General features: G+C 43.7%; 1 protein-coding gene across 18 annotated transcripts in view; it reads right to left on the reverse strand.

Annotated features, from left to right (window-relative positions):
* The window catches only part of LRGUK (leucine rich repeats and guanylate kinase domain containing), a 173,714-nt gene that overhangs the window by 69,051 nt on the left and 78,027 nt on the right, over positions 1-26,636 (reverse strand). For 7 of the 18 annotated variants that reach the window (XR_014833781.1, XR_014833779.1, XR_014833782.1 and 4 more), the window contains 3 exons: positions 24,749-24,950; positions 23,676-23,771; positions 2,283-2,425 (listed from right to left, as the gene is read on the reverse strand). Coding sequence is in view for 8 of the 18 variants with exons in the window: in XM_085005424.1 (XP_084861550.1) it covers positions 2,283-2,425; positions 23,676-23,771; positions 24,749-24,950 (441 nt within the window). In the remaining 10 variants the exon portion in view is untranslated. Of the gene's footprint in view, positions 1-2,282; positions 2,426-9,951; positions 16,199-23,675; positions 23,772-24,748; positions 24,951-26,636 lie in introns of those variants that run through there. The other 11 variants (XR_014833784.1, XR_014833783.1, XM_085005426.1 and 8 more) reach the window with 6 other exon arrangements.

A 26,636-nucleotide genomic window follows, 5' to 3' on the forward strand; every position in this document is an offset into this window, starting at 1 on the left:
AAATAAATCACAGATACCCACTGGTCAACAGAAGGTGCAAATCAATGGTGTATGTTTTTCATGGGCGTGTGTGAGGTTGGGTGGCAGGAGAGCCCAGCTGGGACATGAGCCAGTTCTGGCTGCAGGACACAGACGTATCATTAAAGAATAAAGGCAGTCAAGGATGTGTGTTCTAGAGTTTACGGTCTGGATACGCCGTGTGTCCTGGGAGATTAAAAATGAACTTAGATATCTGAAAGTCTAAGCTCTAAGAAGCATAAAGCTGTACCATCCAAGGAGGGGGAGAGAGCAGGTACAGAGACAAAGGGGTAGGCTGACCTGAAGGAGCTGGGTTTCCCAGGACTGGAAGGACAGACGCTGATGGGATCCCTGGGTACAGGGAGCTTCTAGAGTGTGTGGCACGTTCTCAGGGTCGGCACTGGGCAAAGGGACTGGGAGGAGAGGACAGGGAGAACCCCAGAGCCACTGGCTCAGAAAGGAACGCAGGGATTTAGACAAGGAGCATCTCCATGGCAACCGTGATGGTCTGGAGACCAGGGGCCCCTCCCTCACACCTCAGGATTCTTGAATTTAATCCAAAGAAGGCGCGTGATCTCCATTCCTAATGATTGCTGTTTGATTTCTCACAGATCCAGGTAGAAGGGAACAATCCCAGACTTACTTCGTTTTGGATAAATAAATAGGACATTTCTCACATATTATTTTGAGAAATTTAGAGGGCACCCACCCACCGCTGCTTCTAAGAAGGCAGAATCTGTGCCAAGGGGCCCTGCCTTCTGCCTTGCCACAGGGGACCGGACAAGCAGTTTAATGTGATCGGGGTAGCATGGCTTGAAAAGTCCAGCCAGGCCACATAGATTGCTTTGCTTTCCATAGCACGAATTAAGGAGACAGAGAGAAGTGGCAGGGAAGAGTGGGCATGGAGCCAAGAGGTCATGGAGAGTCAGGACGGGCAGGCCTGTGAAGGAGTGCAGGTTATGTGGCAGGGAACTGAGTGAGGGGAGGAGGCTGGTCAAGAGGGAGAGGACAACAGAACACAGGAAAAACAGAAGCAGAGGTGAGAGGAACTTGATGCCTCTGGGAGAAGAGAAACCTTAGCACACCACTTTCCAATCTGATTTCCGGTTCCTGTGAGATCTGTACTTCATCTTTGATCATGATGCACTGTGAATCCACTCATCATTTTTTTTTTTTTTTAAAATAATGGAACTGCTGCTTAGGATGACTTGAATGGGTACCTGTTCCTTGTACCTCAAACAGCCCATTCTTTTGACTCAGAGCAGAATGCGTAATTGTACCCATATACACCATGGCCCTAGACTTTTCATCTAGTGTACCCAGCCTAATTCCATATGGAAGTTCCCAGGCAGGGATTGAATCCGAGCTGCAGCTGCAACCTACACCACAATCCGGGATCCTTAACCCACTGTGCCACAGCAGAATTCCTAAAGTCATCAGTCCAAGTCTTTCAACCAATACCTATGGTTCTGACTTTAGGAGACAATGCGATTAGAACATGCGAGGCTTAAGGAAACACAACCAAGGAGCTGACAATCAAATTGAACGTTCTGCCACTTTGGGGGCAACTGCAATGATTTAGGTCGCTGTATTCCAGACCATCACAGGAAAACTGTAACAGACAGAAAATGGGCGTGACCTAAGGTGAATGCAGGGCCAGCTCTCACACATCCTAACTTCTCTGATTCTCAAAGAATAGGATCAGCAGTAAGTTATAGGACTAGTTTAAGTACTACAAGGTTATAAAACACAGACTCTTTGAGTGGACTTGCTTTGAAGGCTCAGCACAAGAATACTCAAAATTATATCCCAACAGCAAAGCAGGTTTTCCTCTGAAATTCATATTTCACGGTATTAGTGCTATGCATTAGAAATGCATTTTTTTTTCTTTTTGGCCATGCCTGCTGCATGCAGAAGTTCCCAAGCTAGGGATCAAACCTGCGCCACAGCAGTGACCCAAGCCACTGTAGTGACAACAGTGGATCCTTAACCTCCTGAGCCACAGGGGAACTCATTTCTATTCTTGCTAACAAAGAATTAAAAGAGTTTTGACTAGGACCCTAGGGGAAGGGAACTCACAAAATCTATACTGGATATTCTATTTTTAGAACTCATATCTATTTTGAGAGGTGTAGAAGGGGGCTGGGAAGACTTGGCTTCAGCTGACACCAGTCAGGGAAACTTAGTCTCAAAATATCAAATCCCCTTTTTATCCGAACAGTGTAACGCTCAGTTACAGCTTCCCCCTCCTCATCCATTCTTACCACTGGTGTTTTTTTGCATGAAAGTTTGGCCCATAATTTCACAAAGTAGTTTCTGTCTGTTGAATCCAGGGACTCATGCTTACTTGCAATTCTAAACTTCCTGGAAGACTTTTCCGATTTCAGCTGAGGTGTCGTAATTTCTACTAGAGGAAAAAAAAAAAAGTTTAAAGGCATAAAATAGGATAAAGCAACTTTTTGCAGTGAGAGAAATGTTTTATAACTGGATTTGCTTCAACACAACACAGTGTATACTTAAAAGTCTGTGCATTTCACCCTGAAAGTGAGATAACTGAAAACATATATGTCTTAGAATACGATGAAAATGATTATTACTCAAAATTATAAAGTCACCCACAGCATCTCGTAGACACATCCTGGAAATATACTTAGTGCTCAATTAATACAGACTTACGAATGGAATTACAGGAAATAAAACATGGCAAAGATAACGGCTTCCAGATACATACCTACAAAATCCCCTTTACAATTAATTTTCATTTGACCACATTGCCCTAAAAGGCTAGAATCATAAAAGAAATGTTTTTTAAATAAAATGCTAAGCATAAACTTTAAAAAAAAAGAATGGAATGGATGATGAGGTCACTATTTAATAGAATTTATAGCAAAGTAATACCTAATGCTTCCTTTAAAACGCTAGAACGTCCAGAGACATAGAATATAAAGAATCTAAATTTCTCACATAGAGCAGGCCTGGGTGTAAATACTTTTGGATATATTGGGCCATCGATACTTTCACTGTTGCTATAAAAATGCCAAAATAAATCATCTCCACATGTACCACCAGCCAATATGGCTGGCTGAGCAGATGTGGGAAGCTGGCTCCACTCACGACAAAGTAAACTCTGGATAACCGAGAACAGAAGTTTGTTTGTACCACATCGCAAAGCTGAAACCAAGAAAGAAACATTTCCGGATGCTGGAGCTGAAGCGAAGATTCCAAGGCGGAGGAGCAGGAATGGATGCCAAGAGGTCAGAGTATCTTGGGGGCCGAGGTTTCTGGACTGAGCGGTGAGGCCAGTCCCTGGGCGCTCAGTGTGCAAGACCTGGGCTCTGATTAGGCGAAGAGTTGCAAGGGAGTGTCTGGAGATCTCAGCCCTCAGACCTCAAGATGTAGCCTGGACACAGTCACACTTGGACTGAGAGTGGAACCACCTGTAGGAAAGCAGACCTCCCATCTTGTGCCGTGGGCTGGTGTGAAATCTCAACTTGAACTCACACCAAAGCGTGTGGCAATCCTGAGCCAATACAAACAAGGTAAAAGCTGTGGCAGACAAATAAAAGTATTTAACCACGGCAGGGACGTCTAAAGCTCTACAGCCCAGAACATGTCTTGACAGAAGGGGGAGAGACTCAGAAGATGCAACACACGGAGGAACAAAATCCACAGCCGAGGACTCCCAGGTAACAGTGCAGTCCGAAAAGAAACACTGAAGTAACTATGTGCATAGCAATTACAAATAGGAGACAACTGTTACGTGGAAACATTCTCTGTACATCTTCACCATGGAAAAGCCATTCAACCCATATTGGTTGCGCACCTGCTATGTGCCAGGCGGTGCTCTGGGTGTAGGCGATACAGCAGTAAATAAAATGTCCTTGACCTGTGGGATTTACATTCTAATGTTGGAGACGGACAAATTACACACTAGATAATGTCAGGTAGAGATAAGGGCAACGAAGGGCCAGGCAGGTGGATAAGAAGACAGAAGAGTAAGAGAAGGCGTGATGGTCAGAGGAAGTCCTCTCTGAGGTCATGACATCTGCACAGGGATCTCAAGTCATGAAGAGGGAAGGCGTTCAAATATCTGGGATGAAAGCACATCAGGCAGAGAGAGGCTTTGCAGGAGGACCCAGAACCATGCCTAACACAACTGAGTCACAGTACAGAATTCAGCATGGCTGAAACAAGCACACAGATGAGCTAGAAGGGCTGAATTCCATGCTCATCAAACAGACAAACAAAAAACCCCAAATACTTGTCCTTTTGGTGGGACTCTAAGAACAGAGCATTATGAAAAAGACCAGATGAATTTGAAAAAGTTAAGATTAAAGTTTGAAGAAATAGAAACTATATTTATAGAATTTCCATAGAAATGATCCTATATGTATATAAGCTTATTTAAAATAGAATACTTGGTGCCTTTTTCTAGCTTTCTCTCACATAAGTCTTTTGCACTATAATATAAACAAATCAAGTTCTATCCAATGATACAGTGCAGCTGTAATTCAAGAGTTTAATGTCTTAATGCTTCTCAGCAATGAAACATTTTGGGTAAAGGCAATGTGCTTAGATTACTATTAAACTATATTGTAATGCCACCACTGTAGTGACTCGAACTCCCATAATAAAGAGTTTCGTACTTTCTTAATATAGTCTCAACAGTCTTAATACATTAATGGACAAGAGCGCTTACTTCTCAATTAAAAAAAAAACCCATAATTACCAAGCTTATGATACCCTGCAACAAAGTTTCTTAAAGTGACCTTCTTCAAAGTATCTAAATTAAAATCCACCTTGAGGCAACATTAAATATGCATATATAAAAACATATATAAAAATTACTGTACGGTCCAGAAAAATGACCAAGTTCTTTAGTATAAAGGTTAAATGGATTTAAATACCATAAATGCATTTAATGATTCATGACAGATTTTCAAGTTATTTTGTAGATTAGTATTATTACCAAATGCAGGAAATATAAAAGAAATATCTGGAACAACCAGAACTGCATCTCAAATTAATTCAAAATAACTTAGACCTTTTATCTAGACTTATATCCCTAACCAGTCAAATGACTTTGAAATTATATTTGTATAAAACATTTTAAAAGAATAATCACAAAATCCAAACAAAATAACAAATTCAGTAGAAGCCATGTACCTAAGATAAAACATGAGTACGTGTATTTCATAACACATTTTCATGCAGACTAAATAGGGCCTTTACGGAAAAAAAGAGTGGAGAAAAGAAATTATGTTGATGACCTGATATTATGGGTTCCCAGCTATTTCAATAACTACTAATAAAATTAGAATTTGGGGGTCAGATTGTGACATTTTGAAAAATAAAAATCCCCCTCCCCACCTTTTTTTTCTTTTTTGGCCACCCTGTGCCCTATGGAGTTCCCGGGCCGGGGATCGGGTCCAATCCCTTTGTGCAACAGTGGGAACTCCAAATCTCTGTTTTAATTACCAATTTTTCTTCAGTAGTAACATTACTTGTACAGCAAAGCAACGAAGTTACTCCCTTGTCCAAAAACATGATGCTGAACACTTTTAAGTATACATCTTTTGAAATTTAAATAAAACCTTGCAAAAAAAAAATGAAACAACACTAGAGTTTGTCTCTCTATGAAAACACTTGGAAATGGGCTTTTATTTTCAGACAAAAGTTCTCAGATAGCTAGAATCATTCTTTTTTTCCCACTCCAATGAGACCTTAAAAAAATGTTTATTTAGGTAGTAGTGAGGTTTTTGTTTTGTTTTGCTTTGTTTTTGTTTTTCTGGCTGCACCAGGGTACATGCAGAGGTTCCTGGGCCAGGGATTGATCTCACACCACAGCAGCCATCTGAGCCACAGCAGCGACAATGTCAGATCCTTAATCCACTGAGCCACAAGGGAACTCCAAGTACACAGACATATATAAAATGTAAATGGCTGTAAAAGTCCCTGTAAAAGAGTCTCAGTGCTGAAATATGTAACCATAAAAGACCCAAAACATATTAAAACACAATAATCTGCTACACAATTTAAAATATTTATTTATTTTTAAATAGGATCGTTACATAATTTGTAGTGGAAAATTAAAGGAAATGCTCAGTTCATTAGGAAGTAGTATCATAAAACTGAAGGTGCTGAAAAAAGCCATTTATTCCCCCCCGGGACAGAATTAAATCTTAAAAGTCTTGTGTAAATGTGCTTCAGAGAAAGGAACAAGAGCAACTACAAAAATAATCATTTCACATAATATCCATAATAATTTTCAATAGCAAAATAAGCATTTATAGTAAAAAACTACCATATGAGTCCAAAAAATATAGCCATAATATTCACATTATACATGGTAAGATGAATACATTTACTAAACTAGTTTAACAGTAAAGTGCTATATTTTTGAGTGTCTGATCAAAGGCATAATCAGCTATTTCAACAGAGAGCAGACTCTACATCAGGACAAAGGAAAGCATGTGAATGTGTCTTCTCACACTGAGAGAATGAGCTACAAAAAGAATGCTTCTTTCCTGGAGTTCCCATCGTGGCGCACTGGTTAACGAACCCAACTAGGAACCATGAGGTTGTGGGTTCGATCCCTGGCCTTGCTCAGTGGGTTAAGGATCCAGCGTTGCCGTGAGCTGTGGTGTAGGTTGCAGACGCGGCTCGGATCCTGAGTTGCCATGGTTCTGGTGTAGGCTGGTGGCTACAGCTCTGATTCGACCCCTAGCCTGGGAACCTCCATATGCCACAGGAGTGGCCCTAGAAAACGCAAAAAGACAACAAGACAAAAAAAAAAAAAAAAAAAAAAGAATGCTTCTTTCCATTGAACTTCATCCTGTGAAATGTCCTCAGCAGAGGTGAACTAAGGGTTTGATATTTGTACACTGTATCCGGGACGTCCTAAATGAAATATATAACAACAGTCCCTGGAATTTCAGGTTGTTTTAATGGGTGAATTTATCATGAAGTAGTTGTTGGACAATTTGAAGGAAACAATGTAGGAGAGAGAAATTTCAAGAGTGGAAACTTGATGCGTAACATCTGGATGCATAGAATTTGGGAAGGGGAGAGGAAGTGAGAAGGGTAGAAGGAAAAACAAGATAGAAACATTTAGGAAACCTGAATATACACTAAAATTTTCCTCTCCTTTGAGCAGTGCATTTTTCTGGGGGGACAGGGCGCTGCAGGTGCAGCCTATGGAAGTTTTCAGGCTAGGGGTTGAATTGGAGTTGCAGCTGCTGGCCTATGCCACAGCCACAGCAATGCCACATCCCAGCCGTGCCTGTGACCTACACCACAAATCGGGGCAATGCTGGATCCTTAACCCACTGAGCAAGGCCAGGGATCAAACCTGCATCCTCAGGCGTACTAATAGAGTTTGTTTCCACTGAGCCACAGTGGGAACTCCGGAGCAATGTGTTTGATAACTAAATATCTGATGTGCTTTCCACCTGACCCTGCACTGCCGCCCTGCCCCGAAGTGTGGCCTTTGCTTGCAAGGGCGCATCCTTTAAGAACATTTTCAAAGATGTTTCATCTTTGAAAGGCATCTTTTGTCACTTCTCAACCAAAGACATCTTTTGTCTTTCTTTCCTCTGCTATCTTTGTCCTTGGAAACCAAGGGTCTTTAGATCTGGTCGTTTGTGAAAAGCTTGTCTGTGTTTCAGCACACAAAGAGCAAACAACATGCCCACTATCTGGTAATTCATTCCTGAATTAAGTAACTTAATGGCATTTACCACTAAAGCAATCTGAAACACAGAATGCTTGTGATGTTATCAATGACAGGGTAACAGGAAAAATAACAGACATTTATTGGGCAAGTACAATGTTCCAGGTGCTACTATAAGTCTTTTCCATGTATATCCCAAATCAACTTTATAACAACCTCAGAACTTGTCTCCCCACTCAATTCTCTTAAGCCGCAATGATGCTACCTGTGAATCAGGCTACCAGCGAATTATGACCTGAAAGACTCTCTTGATCTCAGTAACATTTTACTGAACTGCAACTTCTTTCCAATATTATTCTGTTTAATTAATTCTCTTAATTCAATCAAAGTTGTCAAAAATTTTAAAAGGATTTTCAGAGGAGACTATGCCATTTGCCCAATATTCCCACCTAGTTTGAACAGTGTTTTCCTATTCCAATTAAGGACAAAATATTATTAAAATATTTTTAATGATTTTTATTTTTTCCCTTATAGTTGGAAAAAAATTTTTTTTTGCTGCTTACACGTTAATGCTAACCAACACTCATATAAGCACTGAATGCGTTCCAGGCATTGTTCTGGATGTTTTTCAATATATTAACTCATTTAATCCTCAAGATAATCTTGAGATAGGTCCTATCATTATCTCTATTTCACACATGAAAACTTTGTAACTTGCCCAAGGTTAGACTGCAAGTTAGATTGCACTGGAATTAGAAATTCCAATGATAATTTTGACTTTTGGTGTGATCTGAAATCATGAAATTCTAAGGCTACAAACTTTAAAAGGTCTCCAGCTTTTGTTAGTCACATCTGCTCTCTCTCACAATCCCCTTTGAGATCAACTATTTGGTGGTCTAACATTATTAATCAGTAACACAAAGAAATAGTCTCCTCTTATTTTCATCTCTCAATGAAAATAGTAAAGAAATGCAAACTCTAGAATGATGTCCTCGAACGGAACTGAGCAGTTAATCAAACACATTTATGGACACCCTCTCCTAGTCCTTTCAGAAATGATACAATCATCTGAAATGGAATTTAGAGGAACCTTTATAGGATCAAGGTGATTTTCAGCATTGTCATGGAGCAAAAGGAAAGGGAACCAGCCAAGTACTTAGTGGTCAAGACACTATCAAGATCGTTTTGAAGCTGGTTTTTTTAGCTTTACATAAGAACTTTATATGATGCATAAAATTTTTCAATATACCTTATCCAGAGCCCAAACACTGGCAAAAAGCATAACTGCCAATACACTGAATTCTTCTATTGTCACGGAAAATATTCAGTATAAATCATGCCAACCCAACCCAACCTACCTCACTGGAAAGCAAGGACAGCAGGGAAGCATCTGGTCATAGGCCTCTAGGAACAGCATCAGAGCAAAGCTCCAGAGCACTCAGCGTAGGATTTTTCAAATTGCAGATACAGAATAAACTGTGAAATCAATTTAGTGGTCATGACCAGCATTTTTAAAAACTAAGATTGAGCAAAAGTATCGCATTACACTTTTGTTTCCTGTGTGTGTCTATGGGTAGGTCATGATATTACGAAAGGCAGTCCTAGTTATGGGTTCTGGACGAGACACTTTGAAAGCCCCTGATCTAATGAGTACTAACTGTGTGACATTTTCTAGTACTAAGCTCTCTATTTAATGAAACAGCCTGCTGGGTTCTTCAGAGCTGGCAAGAAGAGCCAATTGTAGTGGACAGATTATAGTTAGAAAAGGAACCTTAAATTTCAGCCAATCCGACTAATCCCCCCACCTAAGGAGACCTTCTGTAGGATTCCATCACAGAGCATCTATGTTCTGGAGAGAGCCTGTTTGCTCCTCCGTATATGACTCTGACTCCTAGAAAGTTCTTCCTTATGCCAGATCAAAACAGAACATGAGAACTGAATTCCATGTTAGTTTTTCTGAATAAACAAAGGTTCACTGTAGAAAATTCACAAAAGACTAAAAAGCACAAATGAGAAAATAGAAATTACCATAATCTAACAACCTGGAGCAGACCAGCTAGAACCCCTTAACCTGTCTTCTTAATATGTGACAAATAGTTTCCTTGTCGACATGAGTATAAGGGCAACGTACGCTGTACCAGAAATGGTTCCCCAGAACTTATTTTTTAAATCCCATCAGATGGCTAGATTATTTCCAGATTTTATTATAAGGACATTAATGGGAACATGCTTGTACATGAATTATTTCCTTATGGTCATTCTTGCATTAGAATTGCTGGGTTAAAGATACCCAACATTTTTAGGCTTTGACAGACACTGCAGAACTGTCCCCAGAAAAAATTGTGCTAGTTTACTTTCTCAGTGATGACACAGAGAGTGCATTTATCCTTAGTCTCACTAAGAACAAGCATTAATTTGTCTTCTATCATTGCCATTTGGGGTACCCCAAAAAAGTCTACACTGTTTTGACTTATTTCAGTGATAGTGGAAGGTAAATACCTTTTGACAAATTTGGGAACCATTTTTACTTCCTCTTTTTGTAAATTACCCAACCATACCCTTTGTCCAATTACCGTTTGAGGTTTGAAAATAATTGATTTAGCTCTTTAAATATTTGAAGAAGGTTCTTGGCGCCCAGTGGAACTATTATCTCTATTGATTTGAATACCAGGTGCCAGACATTTTGAAAAAGCTGAAGATTGTATTAGCTAATGGAGTGACTCAAGCCCACAATGTTCTTTTCTTTCCCCATAAAGATCACTTTTCTGAGGAACAGAGCAAATGAAAGCGATAGGAACTTTGTAAATGTAGACGGACAATGACGGTTTTCAAATATTTATATTTTATAATTAAAAAGCAGACGTTTCCCTTCTACCAAGAAAACCAATAACAGCAGTAGGACCTCTCACCGGGGAGGAGCTGGCCATCTTTTCCACTCCTTCCCTTGAACCACAAACAAAATGCTGTCCAGCTGCACTCAAGTGGAGATGTTTCTACCACCCAAACGCAAACACAAACCTGACACTGTCATGGGCGCCAGGGGAGGGCGCTAGAGCGTCTTCCAAGTCAAACGAAGGGAAATGGGGCATCTCGCTTTGCCTGAGAACCCTAATGAAAATGCAACCCCACGTGCCTTAAGGAGCCTCAGAAACAGTTGCCCAAGGAGGAAATCAAGTAAGTTTCTCAAGTCTTTCACTTAAGGGAGATATTCGTGCCTCTAAAGTGCCCCATACGGAGCTCATAAAGAACGGCTGGTAATCCTGATTCTCCTCCTTCCACAGTCTGTACTCTCCCTGCATCTGATCCGAACAGCCTGAATCTGCCCATTCCACCCAGAATGCCTTATTTCAGGCCCTTACCATCTTGTCAGGACTGATGCAGCAGTTTCCCAGCCATCCTTGCTGCCACCTGTATGGCTATCCCTCATCAAAGTTGTCCTCTATGCCAACTCATCTTAGAGGACAGATGCCTCTAAGATAAACAATTTAACCATTCAATGGCTTTCCATTTTAGAACATCAAGTTTTCAAGCTCATTAGCATAGCACACGGTGCTCTGTGGGCTCACAGACACGTACAGCTCTCTTGACATTTGGGTCCTTAGAAGATGCTATGCCTGTTCCTGCCTCTATGCTTGGACATATGCTAGTCCTTCTTCCAAGAGAACATTCCTTCCCCCTCGTCAGTGCTGACTACTCAGCAGCCTGGATGACTCAGCTGAAGGATGACTTCCTCTTGGAAATGCTTTCTTTCTTTTTCTTTTTAGAGTTGCACCTGCAGCATATGGAAGTTTCCAGGCTAGAGATCCAAAAGGAGCTACAGCTGCTGGCCTACTGCCCTCCTACACCACAGGCACAGCAACTTGGGGATCTGAGCAGCCTGCAACTTACACCATAGCTCATGGCAACGCCAGATCCCCGACCTAATGAGTGAGGCCAGGAATTGAACCTGCATCCTCATGGATATTAGTTGGATTCGTTTCTGCTGCACTCCAACGGGAACTCCCTGGGGAGTGTTTTCTGACCCAGTTCTCATCCCAGTCTGAATTCAGTGTCTTTCCTTAATGCTCTTATGACATTCCAGAAAAGTGAACACCTGGGTTTTTGTCTCTATTGGATGCTAAACCTCTCCTAGCGTGCTTTGGGGCCTCTGGTTGCCATAATCACGTGGTGTTGTAATGAACCCCCTTATCTGTCTCCCTTGAGAAAAGAGAGCACTCCTTGAAGTGTCCTGATCATCCCTCTCTGTGTGCAGCAGCTGTCACAGTGGCTGGCATAGAGGAAGTACTCAGCGCTTATTGCTGAACTTGAACTAGCTTAATAAAAATAAGTTATGATATATTTAAAAATTCATCTTTTTAAAACTTTGCTTTGGACAAACCAGATAAATGAGAGGATAACTGCTAGGATAACACAGGCGCTTCATTATACAAAAGAAGTCCTGCATCCTGGATTATAAAAATATCAATTTGGAGTTCCCACTGTGGCTCAGCTGATTAAGAACCCGACATAGCGTCTGTGAGGATGTGGGTTCGATCCCTGGCCTCACTCCGTGGGTTAAGGATCTGGTGTTGCTGCAAGCTGCAGCGTAGGTCACAGACACCGGCTCAGATCTGGCGTGTGCCATGGCTGTGGTGCAGGCCCGCAGCTGCAGCTCTGATTTGACCCCTAGCTGGAGAACTTGCATATGCTGCAGTTATAGCCATAAAAAGAAAAAAAAAAATCAATCCCTCTATTGTGCTGGAAATAACACTTGACATACAATTTTTGTGGACGCATGCCTTTTGTGTAAGATAAGACACATGTATACAGGCATGTAGTAATGTGGTTACATTTTTTGGGGGAAAATTCCCGGGCCAGGGGTCGAACCCAAGTCACAGCAATGACAACACTGACTTCATGACTGCTACGTCACCAGGGAACACCTAGTTACATTTTTAAAATACCGGATGCCAAACACAGCTTAACATGCTGCTGAATACAGAATAAGTACTCAATAAATAGCTTGTAAAATTTTAAGAGTCAAATCTGAGGTTGGCTGCTTTGCCTCAGTTATTCCCTTTTGTGTGAGTGTAAGGCTCACAGGACTGAACCCAATGAGTATGTCTAAATGTGACCCTGTCCCCAGCCACAATAGATTGGTCAGAAGCATCTGACCCACGGGGGGCCAATCAGAGTCTTTCCCTGAATATGTACTTTTAAATCTCACAACCAAGGAGCATGTGTGCTAATCTCTTCTTAGTAATAGGAGTTGCCAGATGTAAAACCAGATTAAGAACGTTTAAGAGCTGCTGATGGTCATGATTCCTGCCATTGGCAGAAACTGACGCAGAGTCCTCACATCCTAGAGAATAAAGCGGGGTGGAGAAATAACACACACGAGAAATGAAGACAGCCCTGGAGATGACAAGGGTCTAGGAGACAAGAGTCCAGTAGATGCCAAACACACTGGAGATGACGAGAGAACGAGTTGGGTTCAGAGACGGTGCCCAGTCTCGCTCCGGTTCCGCTGCCCCTCTGCCCTCCCGTCTGGTGGTGTGAGATATTCCACACCCTTCTAAGGGATGCACAAGAGCTGGCTCAGGCTGAGTTCCTACCACTTGCCAGCCAAAGAATCCTGATGGTACACGTAGATAAATGCAAAACTGATTTGCCTGAATTTTCACCCCACTGCTTCTTTCAAGCAATTCAACCAAACGCTTTGGCATAATGAAGGCATGGGCTGATTCACATGAGGTTCCTGTTCAAAGAGATAAGGAAGGGCTTCATTTCAAACAAAGCTAAGTTGCAGGCAGTAGAGGCCAACACACATTTGAAGCACAGTGTGGTGGGCATAAAAATAGCACTTGTCCCTTCCTCCCACAAATTTATTGTGGGTTTTGGGTCTTTGGGGGAGAGACCCAGACCCCAAAACTGCAAAGACTTCCTTTTTCAGCATTCTTTTGCTTCGGGATCCCTACATAATGCAAGATGCACAAGAGAATCTTCTCATCCACAAGTGAATTTTTTGAATGGCAACATGACATGCTTCAGCCAGAACCTGAAATCATGTCAGAATCTGGGTGAATCTGGACGCAAAGGCTCCTTGCTGCACCGACCCTCCAGGCAATGACGAGCCACAAAAGAGGCTCGGGTTGCACAGATGGGCTGCCTCCTAAGAATCCAATGGCGGGTCCCCCACTCACACTGACTCGGGGTTGCAGAGGGCAGCTGATGTACAGACACAGCGCCCTGGCCACAGCTTTCCATTCTGGATGGCACCACTTTAGGGGTACAGATGTTTATGACCTGCTGGCCTTGGGATGGCTTACACCTTGATGCTCTGACTGCCCCTAGCCCGCAGCCTTCCCTTCTGGGTGCCCTGCTCCTCAGCAGCCACCTGCCTCTGGGGTGTGGCCAGGCTGTTGTCCGTTGGTGCTCCCTGGTGTTTCCAAGTGCGTCTCTCCTTGGCTTGCTGCCTGGAAGTGCTGTCCCTTTGGACAGAGCTTCCTGTGGTCCGACTGGCCCCCTGATGGGCTTGTGTCGCTTGGACAGGCTGCTGGCGGGGAGCCATGCCATCCTGCTCCGGGGGACCTGAAGTAGTCTCTGCCTTCTGAGACCTTCCCCTTTTATGAACCTCGTTTCTTCGCCCTGGATGCTCCCTGGGAGCAGAAGCCTCTGGTGTGGACTCCGTAGAGGCCTCTTCACTCTGGAGAGGTCTCCTGGGCAGCGGTTGACCTTCTGGAGGTGGTTGATCACTACTGAGGGTAGTTTTATTTTCTTGAGATAATCCTCCAGAATTTTCTCTTTTCGGAGATAGTCCTTTTTTAGACACAGTTGCCTTCTGAACCAGGTCATTTGGGGGGTGCTTGGCATGGGCCTTTTTTCCAGAATAATGTACTTTCTCCCCTTTCTCTTCCTGTATCTGGGCATCTTTAGGCAATGGTTCAATGCGGGCTGCTTCAAGAATGTCTGGTGTATGATCTTGTCCTGGCTGGTTCCTCTGAGGGCTACTGGGAGGGTTGGGCTGCGGGCGGCCAGCGTTACTCTGGGATTCTGACTGCAATGCCTCCTTGTGGCCTCCAGGTGGCGCCCTTTGCAGCTGTGCAGGCCCTTTAGCTGTCTCTCTGTGGAGAGGGAGTTTTTTTTTTCTAGCTCCTCTCTGCGGCACCAGCTCTTGATTTGGGGGCGGGGCCTGGATATCTGGAATCTTCTTGCTGGAGGAGTGGACTGCCTTGGGAGCTTGTCTTTCCTTGGCAGGCTTCAAATCATGACGAGCTGCCCCGGTGTTGTGTGGCAGCTGCTGTTCTGAGAAGGGAGTAGGAATTCGAGGAAGCTTGACTCCCTGAGCCGCCTCTTCCTGGGGCGGATCGGGGGCCGCCTGCGGTGCCTGCTCCTGCACTGGGGGACTGATCAGAGGGAGTTTCACCTCCCTGACTTTCTCCCCCTGGACTTGCTGGGGACTGGGGCCCAGGTGGGGGCTCAGATTGCGAGGCTGTTTGGAATGCGGGGGGCTGATGGGAGGCAGTTTACTGGGGTCTCCTTCCTGAGCCAGCGGGGGTTGCTCTGAGGCTGGTCCTGGAGCCTCTCCCCTGCTGGGTGAGAGCAGTTTGGGTATGGGCCTTGGGCTCTGGAGGGGAGCGAGGACCCGGGGCTGGGGCAGCCTGGTGGGAGCCAGCCGGCCTTTGGGCAGCACCGTCACCGGGTCTCCCCTGTCCTGGGTCTGGCTGGTGTCGGTTGTGTCTGGGGGATGTGGCAGTTCGGGGTAAGGAGTGTCGGCCCGGACAACTTCTGCTTTGGGGAGTCCCTCCTCCAGAGGTTGTTGAGAGTCCTCCGGAGGTGATCCAAGCATCTTGGCTTCATCAGGGTGGGAAGGATCTCCTGGAGGATCAGGACGGGGACTGCGTGGTGGCTCACTGGTGGACCCAGGTTCCTCATCCTGGGTACCCTGGGGGCTGTGGGATGTTGGGCCAGACCCCTGCGGAAGCTCAGGCAGGGGAGGGCGGGTGGGGGTGACCTTGGCCTCTCCTGACTCCTCATCCTGGTCTAGCTGAGGGCCTTGGCCTGGCTCTGGGTCAGGGTGCCCAGAGGCTCCCTGGGAAGGAGCGGGGGAGGGTGGACCTCCTTCACCTGCCTTCACCTCCGAAGTCTGGGCCTCACTTTCAGGGAGACTGATGGTTACTGTCTCTGAAGCAGGACCTGCTTGCGGAGCATCCTCTTCCTTCTGGTTTGGGGCTAAGTCTTGGGCCAGCTGGGCAACACCAGTCACCAAAGAGCTGGGTTGTGGAGGAGGCTCGGCGCTGACACGGCTACCAGGAGGAAGCTCTTTTTGAGGGTTAGCTCCCTCCTGAGTCAGCTCTTGGGTCTGGGAGGGAGCTGGGCTCTGATTTTCAGGGAGTTTTGCAAGAATCTGCATTCCAGAGAGATGCTCTGTTATCTGGCCATCTGCTTGCAGTTTTGCCAAGCGCCTTGGGGATGGGACCAGGTGTGCTGGCACCCCAGAGGCAGTCTTCTTGCTAGAGGGAGCTCCTGCTTGAACATAAAAAGAAGTTAGCTAAAAATGTCTTAACAAATACAGCCATGTAACTTTAGGAATTCTTAACAAAAAATATTGTTCCCTTTTTTGATATGCATAAGCCTTTTTGAAAAAAAAGATTTCAGTGATTTTATTGCTTTTTTTTTTTTTTTTCTTTTTAGGCCCGAACCCAAGGCATATGGAAGTTCCCAGGCTAGGGTCAAATTGGAGCCACAGCTGTTGGCCCATGCCGAAGCCACAGCAACATGAGATCAAGCTGCGTTTGCAACCTACACTGCAGCTCACGGCAACACTGGATTCTTAACCCACTGAACGAGGCCAGGGATCAAACTTGCATCTTCATGGATACTAGTTGGGTTCTTAACCTGCTGACCCACAATGGGAACTCCTTTGCATAGGCCTTTGTAAAGGAAAAAATTACACATATTTAGAAGAATTTAACCTTCCTTCTTCTTAGGAATTCTAAGTGCCAAGAATTCTCTTATTTAAGTGGAATTCGAGCAATTTCTAGTCAACTGAAAACATAAACTTTAACGAATAAACATAAAAAGGGTTATTCACAGAACTTAAATTTATATCCAGGTCTGAGAGTGGCAAGAACATTTTCTAAGTGAGTGAGATTTTAAATTTGCACCACCTGAGAGGTCAGTGCTGCTTTTGATGGTAGAAACTAGAGGATGGACACCAAGCCAGACGTAGTCCCACTAGTTTCCTTGTTTGATGGCCTTTTTCCTGTCCTGTCAAGAAAGTGTGAGCTCTGTAAGGTATCATAGCAAGGTGCAGGAGAGTTCAGCAGGCACTGAATAAAAAGTAAGTGATGGATGGAAAAGGAAGGAAAGAACAGCTCCAATGGAGTCACTAGGCATCATGGCTCGGAGGAACTACTGCTGAGGATGCACTGTCCAAGCTACAACCCCAGCCCCCCGACCCACCCCCAGGGCTACCTCATCCCTCCAAGTCTACTCTGGCTTCAGAAAAGGGTCTCAGAGGCCCTGAGCAGTGCGGATGCTGCAGAGAGGGATTGCTTCCTTTGGGAACCACCGTGGGAGCATGGTCTCCGAGTGATTCTGGTCTCCCGGGCTCTGTCAGCCCAGCGGATAGACACCTGTATAGTGTATCATTTTAACCCAGCCTTTAGGACACAGGTCTGAGATGCTGCTGGTGGTCAGAGGTGGCGCCCTGGTCTGAAACAGCCGTGAAGATACTAGTCTCAGCTGACTTGTTTGTGTGTGTTGCGGAGGGATCTGATGCTCAGAGATTCCAAACTCAATCAGATCTCTGAGGCGAGCCCTGGGTGGTCCACCCCCAGAGGCAAACCAGGCTCTTGGCCACGCCCCCTTTCCCCACAGAGCAGGATGAGCTTGGACCACTGGAGATCTCTCTAAATCTCCTGGTCTGGGCATGTACCCCGTGCATCCGGTCAAGCCAGATGTTTCCAGGAGGAAAGTGGAAACAAGGAGAATCTTGTTACTTGGTGGGGTTTCTGAGGGGCTGCACTGTGCCCCATTCTTATCAGTCTCCTTCCTCATGGTTATAAATTAAAATAGGAGTTTATTAAGAAACAAGGTTAAAATAAAATATAAAAATGATAGAAATATCTCAAATAGGCAAATGCATAGAGATAGAAAGTAGATTCGAGATAGCCAAGGGCTGGGGGCAGGGAGGGTTGGTTCTTGGTTAAGGCCTGTGGAGTTTCTGTTTGGGGATGAAAAATATGTCAGGTAGGTGACGGTGATAGTTATGCAACATTGTGAATATAATTAATGCCTTTAAGGTGTACATGTAAAATAGGGAAAATGGCAAATTTTATGTTTTTTTTTTTTTTAACCACAAGAAAAAAGAAATTAAAAAATAAAAAGATATAAGACTGGTGAAATCCAGTGCTGAAGGTTCTTCCCATTTTAAGCCCTCCTAGTTTCCTGTAATCAGACACACAAGCAATTTCCCCCTTACTTTCACAATTTAACAATTCACATAATTTGGCAAATGATACCATGCCCTTTATTAGTGATAAAGGCACCACTTTATGGACGAGTAAATTGCGCAATTTTCCCATTTGACTCATCATCACCATCATCATTTTTCTCTATCATTAGTCAGAATTCTGAATAATGATTTTCAAATAAAATTTTATTTTATGATCTCTATCTATAGCGAGAATTCAGGGTGATAATTGGATCAGTTTTTTCAAAGCTTTACTGAAATTACTGACTATTCCAGAAATCAGCTGTATAGAGACAAATGGGGAGTAAAGACATCCCTCAAACTGGGTTATGAATATAGTGTTTTTCCTTATTTTGTTGGGACAATATTGTTTACTCAGGATTTTTAAGTCTTCCTGCTTTAGAGGTGAAAATTATCTGGGGAGAAAAAAGCAATTCTATACCTTAATTGATATATATTTTTAATTAATGGTACGTCTAAAGATCTCAAGGGCCTGTAAACATTCTATACTTGTATTAAACAAAAATTTAATTGTCTCTCCTCCAGTGAAGGTTTGCTGAAATGCAAATGGGCTGATGGGCTGCTACACTCAGAACAGATAAACCTTGGACTTACTTTCCTCACCTTCTTCTACTCTCATTGTTAAGAGTAGAATTATATTGTATTCTCCCCCTGATCAAGGAGGGAGCTGGCCTTTGGACATGAGTCCACCTTCTCCCCCTGTTGCTGGCCTCCTGAATAAAGTAAACTTTCCTTTCTAAGTAAACAAAATGCATACTCAGTCACAAATTAGCAACATAAAATCCCTAAGATAAAGCTATATATTATTACTTCAAATATTTGGCAATTATTTTCAGTTTGCATTGACACAGGATTACTGCTTCTATGAAAAGAATGCCATTGGCCATCAGATTTCTGTTGTTCAGAAGCCAAATATACAGACGGTCTAACCCAACTGGGGAAAACCTCAGTTCTGGAAGATCAGATGCTGAAACATTCCATAGTACTATATACAGCTGTTATGAGACTTTGTTTCTTAGAAATGGGAGTTCAGGTGATTTCTCTCATCAGATTAACAATTATTTTTGAAAGTTGGGGTACGAAGCTTAGGCTTCCTATTTCCAGTTTTCTAATTGCTCAGTCAAAGCTGGATTTCATAGAATCTTTAATATTTTTTATTTCAATTTCTTACCTTTGACAGCTGAATTATGTATAAAAATTATTCCAGTATACTAAAATTATGGATTTTTGCTGCCAGGGATCCCATTTTACATTTATGTAAGTCATGTGTCAGTCTTTATGTAGATTTATCTAAGTCACAGAACCTAAAATCAGAGTGACCCAGCTCCGAGGGGAGGCAGAGAGTTGAGACTCAGCTGGACCTGTGGCAGCAACCCTGCTGGGGCTCTGGGTGCTTCTCACAGAGCCACGCAGTTCATCTTGAGGTGATTATGGTTGGGCCCTGTGCTGCTACAGTGAACCTGTTAGCATCTGGCCTGCACTCCCTGACACATCACTCACAGCCCTGAGGCTCAGAGGGGCCATGGGCCACTAGAGACATGGTATATGCTCATTAGTAAGGTTTATGTTAATTAGAATTTTAAAATACTTGAATAATATCTGGCCTCCACGAAATTACTCAACGTGCAAGTTCATCCTTAAACCATCAACTGAAAAAAAGTAACTTCCTCCACAGGTTAACTGTATAAATTAAATGAAATGTTTGGCTTCTTAAGAAAACACAGTACTTTCCAAGTAGTAAACCTGACAGAAAATGGGTCTATCAAGGTCAGTTATTTGATATATTAAGTACAGACTCTCTCATCTATTTTTTTCTTTCTTTTGGTCTTTTTAGGGCCGCACTTGCAGCATACGGAGGTTCCCAGGCTAGGCCTATACCACAGCCACAGAAACAGCAATTCAGGATTCAGGCCACATCTGAGATCTATACCACAGCTCACGGCAATGCTGATCCTTAACCCCCCAAGCAAGGCCAGGGATCGAACCCGAATTCTCACGGATACTAGTTGGGTTTGATACTACTGAGCCACAACAGAACTCCCCTCCCACCTACTTTTAAAAGCTGGGGGTGGGGGGTTCTATGGGACAATAACTAGATGGCCCAGTGGTTTTTTTGTTTGTTTTTTGTTTGCTGTTTGTTTGTTTTGCTTTTTAGGGCCAAACCTGCAGTATATGGAAGTTCCCAGCCTAGGGGTTGAACCCGGAGCTATAGCTGCCAGTCTACCCAACAGCCACAGCAATGCCAGATCCTTAATCCACTGAGTGTGGCCGGAGACCGAACCCACGTCCCCTCATGGATGCTAATCGGGTTTGTTTGTTACTGCTGAGCCGCAACAGGAACTCCCCTCCCATCTACTTTTAAAAGCTGGGGCTCTAATGGACAATAACTGGATGGCCCAGTTCTAGGTATCAAATGTATCTGAGAGTGCTAACACTTTACAAATTCCATCATTTATATTTTTCATTAAATTGGACAGACCTAACCTAAGTGGTCCAAATAGACAAGGTTGCATGATACCCTTTAAACTGGGTGTCTATTTTCCTATGCACGCATTACTTAACCTATGAATTTGCCAAATGGTAGCTGCACCCAATAGTCAGTGTTGCTGATGGTTGTAGAATAAGCAAAGCCAGGGGCTGGCACCCTGATGACTGTGGAGGCTGCGTCCCGCTCCAGAGCCACAATTCAGAGGTACCTTTGGTGCTACAGCTTGGGAACAACACTTTCCTTAGTTTCTCAGAAGTGCTCAGGCTCAGGGGACTGACTCATGTTTCCCCAAACCCACGAGGGGCTGATTTAAAGGACAGAATGCTTATTAATTTACAGTGGGAGCTGGGCTTGGCACAGGGATGGGGCGGGCTGCTCCACTGTGTTCACCTCTGGGGACAGCTCCACTGGGACACGTCCCAGGAGACCAAATTAAACATCAGAAGTTGCTGGGCTAGCAAAGATTTAAAGCAAAGGGAGTCAGGTTTCCTCAAAAGAAACTTCCATGGAGCTACAGAAGCCTCATGTGATACACTGCGCAACTGGACAGCCGTAGCCTTCTAAAGAACAGAGTCTGCTGTGGCGCAGGGGGGCCGTGTTGGGTAAACACTGGCCACTCCCACCTGAACATCCCCCTCTGCAGGTGGAGTGCAGCCCTCCCTCTGCAAGGGGTGCCTACCTTCACAGCGTGCACTTTTTTCAAGGTACTTTTCTGGTCACTTGTCTCCTATGAGACACCCCTATGAGGACAACCTTCGGTCACTATTTGTTGGTTGTTAGCAGTTTCACACTAACCTCATTCCAGAATTCCAGGGACACCTGACTTGGGACAGGTGTGTGTAGCTGTAACATAGCATGATGAGTTGGCTCTGGCAGAGAATCATGACCTGGCCTGCCTCCACCTAACCAGGATGCAACCTGGCCAGCAAGATTCTACTTGGGGAAGGAGTCACAACGGCTAAGCCACACATACACACAAAGTTGGGAAATATCTGCTCAACGTCCTCACAGCAGCAAGAGTCTCACAGTAACAATCTACAAATGTGCGATGTGAGGATACATTTCAGTCCCCTAGGGAGACATTCTTTTATTATTATTATTATGGTAAAATATATGTAACATAAAATTTGCCATCTTATCCATTTTTAAGTGTATGGTTCAATAGCATTAAATACATTCACAGTGTTGTGAAATCAGTCCCCAGAACTCTTTCCATCTTGCAAACTGAAACTCTGTTACCCTTAAACACCCCAATTCCCTCTCCCTCCAGCCCTTGGCAACCACCCTTCTTCTTTCTATCTCTATAAACTTGACTAGTCTGCGTACTTCATACAATGGAATCACATAGTCCCACGTGTTTTTGTTGCTGGCTTATTTCACTTAACATCGTGTTCTTGAGGTTTGTCTACGTTGTAGCAGGTATCAAAATTTCTTTTCTTTCTTTTTTTCTTTTTTCTTTTTTTTTTTTTTTTTTGTCTTTTTGCCATTTCTTGGGCCGCTCCCGCGGCATATGGAGGTTCCCGGGCTAGGGGCTGAATCAGAGCTGTAGCCACCGGCCTATGCCAGAGCCATGGCAACTCGTGATCTGAGCCATATCTGCAACCTACACCACAGCTCACAGCAACGCCGGATCCTCAACCCACTGAGCAAGGCCAGGGATCGAACCGCAACCTCATGGTTCTTAGTCAGATTCGTTAACCACTGAGCCATGAAGGGAACTCCAGAATTTTTTTTTAAGACTGAGTAATATTGCCTTGTACACATAAACTGTATTTTGTTTGTCCATTCATCTGTCAATGAATTTTTGGGTTACTTCCACATTTTGGCTATGCTGCTGTGAATATGGATATACAAATATCTGCACAAGATCCTGTTTTCAATTCTTTTGGGTATAGACCCAGAAATGGAATCACTAGATCATACGGTAATTCTATTTTTAATTTCTTTAAGGAACCACCATACTGTTTTCCATAGCAGCCATACCATTTGACATTTGTAATTTCCCTGCATCCTTGCCAACATATTTTCTTTTCTCTCTCTTTTTTTTTTTTTTTTTTGTGCATATGTGTGTGTGATAGTAGCCATCCTAATGGGTGTGAGGTAGGTTTGGGGGTAAACTATTAAATACATCTCCAAAGACTCATGTATTAAAATCCCAAATTAGGACTAGAATTCCTAGAGTCCAAAGAGATACACTCATATATTCCATGTCTTTTGCTTGCGCATGATTCAGGAAGCAGGTGGGGAGCATGAACTTCATCTAACAAGACAGCAAACTGAAGCTCAGAGCAGCTAAGCAGCTTGCCATGCTCACCTCCTCCAACCAGGGCTCTTCCATTATACTCTGCAGGGAAACATTTTGAGGACTATGCCCACACAAAGAAAGGAGGAAAGACTCTCTTGGACTGATGCAATGCTACCAAGCAGAACACTCCCTCAGCCCCCAAAGGAGCCAGACGTCCAAAAGGTTGAGTTCTGAACTGTAGGGCTGACCCTGTCTACATGAGCCTCCAAGGTGCTGGCCAGCATGTTCTTGAGAGCTTATCTGGAGGTTCTAGCAGGAGAGCACAGCTACCTGTATACCCTTGACCGAAGAACGGTCCTCCCCTATCAGGGATGACCATCCTCCTCGACTGAGTGCGCAGCTTCGGGAGGGACGCACATGGAGCAGTGAGGGAGGAAGGGGACACCCGCCCAGCCAGCCAGATCAGCCGTATCAACCCTGGTGATCAATGGGTGACAGATGTCACAGCCAGACTGCCCTCACATCCTGCCCAACATGCTCTTGAAGGGCAGTTAATCTGAGGTCAAATATGGTCGCCAAGACAAGCAGAGGTCCAGGTCCAGAGGGCCGACTGATGCAACTCATTTGGGGGACACTTGCACCAGAGGAAGTATAGGGATTAAAGTGTGAGAACCAGTTCCAGCCTGCTTGAGGAGTCCCCACATAACAATTCACAGATTTGTTTTCCTTTCCATGAAAAATAAACAATTGTGGCTCAAAAGGGATAGGATGGTACCTTCAGGCGGAGCCAAACTCTTGGCAGTTTCCTCAGACAATCCAAGGTATTCTTTAACGAGCTGGCTCAGGTTCTCGTAGGCAACATCCAGATCATCTACAGTAAAGGAGCAAGAAAGTGATGTCAGCATAGAGTCAATCTGTGGCAATGATTTTTTAGCTCTATCTAATTTTAGGAATATTGGGATAGGCAAAATTCTAAGACCTAATGACACCTCACCGTTGTGTAATCACCTCTCCTTGAGTGTGGGCAGAAGCTATGAAACATGATGAGTTGTTACTCCTATGATTACGCTAGAATAGATGGCAAACAGGACCTTGGCAAATGTAATTACGGTTACTTATCAGTTGAGTTTGGGCTAATCCCAAAGAAGATGACACAGGTGGGCCTCCTCTAATCACATGGTCCCCATAAAAGGAGGTTTTCTGGCAGCAAAAGAAGGCAGAGACTCAAAGCATGACGTGGATTTGATGGGCTATCACTGCCCATCATGTTGCCTACAATAAGCTGAGCCAGCTCATTATAGAATACCTCAGATTGTCTGAGGAGACTGTCAAACTAAAGACAGAGGGGGCCAGGTGGATAGGACCTGGGAGCAGCTCTAAAACTGAGGGTGACCCTTGGCAGAGAGCCAGCAAGCAATCAGGGACTTCAGTCCTATAGCCACAAGAAACCGCATTTGGTCAGTAATAAGAATGTACTTTGGAGAGTTCCTGTCATGGTTCAGAGGTAACAAACACAACTAATATCCGTGAGGATACAGGTTTGCTCCCTGGCCTCACTCAGTGGGTTGGAAATCTGGAGTTGCCATGAGCTGTGGTGTAGGTCACAGACACGGCTTGATCTTGTGTTGCCATGGCTGTGGCGTAGGCCCGCAGCTGCAGCTCCAATTTGATCCCTAGTCTGAGAACTTCCATATGCCACAGGTGTGGCCCTAAAAAGACAAAGTAAAGAAAGAAAGAAAGGAAAATAAAAAATAGAAAAAAAAAAAAAAAGAATGCGCTCTGGAGCAGATTATTTTTTTCCCCAGTGACTTTACACTTCAAAAAAAAATTTTGATGGAGGTTACTGACCTGCATTGATGACTGCATCAAAATATCCTGGATATTCCTGATTAATTTTAATATAAAGGTCCACCCTGGAGACAGCAAATTCAATCTCTATACGACTAAATAATCCTTTTCTCCTCAAGTGTCCCTCATATTTTTTCTTGTCCATGGGTACCACCAGAATGTATCGAGGCTCAAAATAGGAATATTTTAAACTTCTTACACCCTGTCCATTGAAGGAAAAGATAATAAATTAGAAACAGAGACACAACTTAGAAATCCTTTTAGGAGATATGTGACAATGCAGGTATAATAAGCAGTACTGTACTGAAGAATTTATTGTATATGCATAACTTGCTATTATTTTCCTACAAATATCTCAGGATTGGATGACTTCTCTCTGTTCATCAAATACTACATTGTCATTGGAAAAATAAGGATTCATTCTACCTGGCTGTCTTCTAACTAATCACTGTAATGAATACAACTGTTAAAAAAAAAGAAAATTGCTAGATACAAATAGGTGTGCTTATGGCACACTGTATCTTTATTACTGAAAAGTAACTTCAGTTCTAGATTTCAAAGGGCATCCTTGTAGCATCAGGAGATAAGAGATCCTACTGAGAGAAAGGCTCCTTTGCTACCCCTTATTGTCAACCTGGGCCCTTCCTGTTCCTAAACCAGCAACCTGGTTGGCTGGTTCCTGTTCCATCTCACAGCCTGGACCCAAAGCATGGGAAGGCCAAGCTCAGGATGTCCTGCTAGGCAGGAGCCCACATAACCAGGGAAGCAGTGGCAGGAAGTGCTCTGTGGATCTGGGGGGCTGAGTCATGACTGCAGCTCTCCAGCTACTGGGACTCGGGCAAATCCCTCCAACTCCCTGAGTATCAGTGTCCTGATCAGAGAGATGAAAGAGTTATTCTAAATAGACTCTAACACCCATTCCATCTCAATCCTATCATTAATAGTTTAACTCAAGAATCAATGGAGTTCCTGTCATGGCGCAGTGAACCATGAGGTTGCAGGTTCGATCCCTGGCCTTGCTCAGTGGGTTAAGGATCTGGCATTGCTGTGAGCTGTGGTGTAGGTCGCAGACATGGCTCAGATCCCCAATTGCTGTGGCTGTGGTGCAGGCCAGCGGCTACAGCTCTGATTAGACTCCTAGCCTGAGAACCTCCACATGCCGAGGGAGCAGCCCTAGAAAAGGCAAAAAGACAAAAAAAAAAAAAAAAAAAAAGAATCAAAATCCTTGTTTTAAGAAATTCAGGGAAAGAAATTAGGCCCTTTTAAAAAATAATGTCTAAATGAGTCAATGACAACAACAGTTTGGTAAAATGGCTTAGCTGGAGAGAATCAGGAATAAAGCCTGGCTTAGAGACTCCGCCTTTTGGAAATGAGTAGGAGAAAGCTCTTAGGAAACAGAAAAGTCAAATGGGAGCCAGCACTGAGAATCATCGAACTCGAAAAAGAGAGACACAAATTGCTGGAGACACACATTTCTGCAGTTCCAAGATGTGTTCATATTGTTTCTGCTTCGTCTAAGGAAGCCATTTTGGGGAAAAGATCTCTCTCTCTCTCTCTTTTTTTTTTTTTTTTTTGCTAATTAGTGTAGAAACAAAGTAAACCTTCTTAAAGATGTAAAATCCATCAATTGCCAAACGATAAGAACTTCAGGATTTTGTAGGGAAATCAATGAGCTGGGGGAAACGTGACCAGTTTCACTGAAGCAAAGCAATGCTTAGATCAATACAAGGGACCAAAAAGGAATTGCAGTCTCCTGTTCTTCCAAGTTACAGAGGAGAAAAGTTTTAAGGAAGATTCAGAGTCAATAGTAGAGGATTACCAGACTTGCCTAGACTGTTTCCTGTAAGTCTGGTCTAACAAGATCCTTTTTCTAACTTTTTTTTTCTGA

Source organism: Sus scrofa, chromosome 18, assembly GCF_054392235.1.
Source record: "Sus scrofa isolate SSC_HxYL_T2T_F1_AM1 chromosome 18, Sscrofa_HxYL_maternal_Yorkshire_Landrace_v2.0, whole genome shotgun sequence".
Classification (NCBI taxonomy): Eukaryota; Metazoa; Chordata; class Mammalia; order Artiodactyla; family Suidae; genus Sus; species Sus scrofa.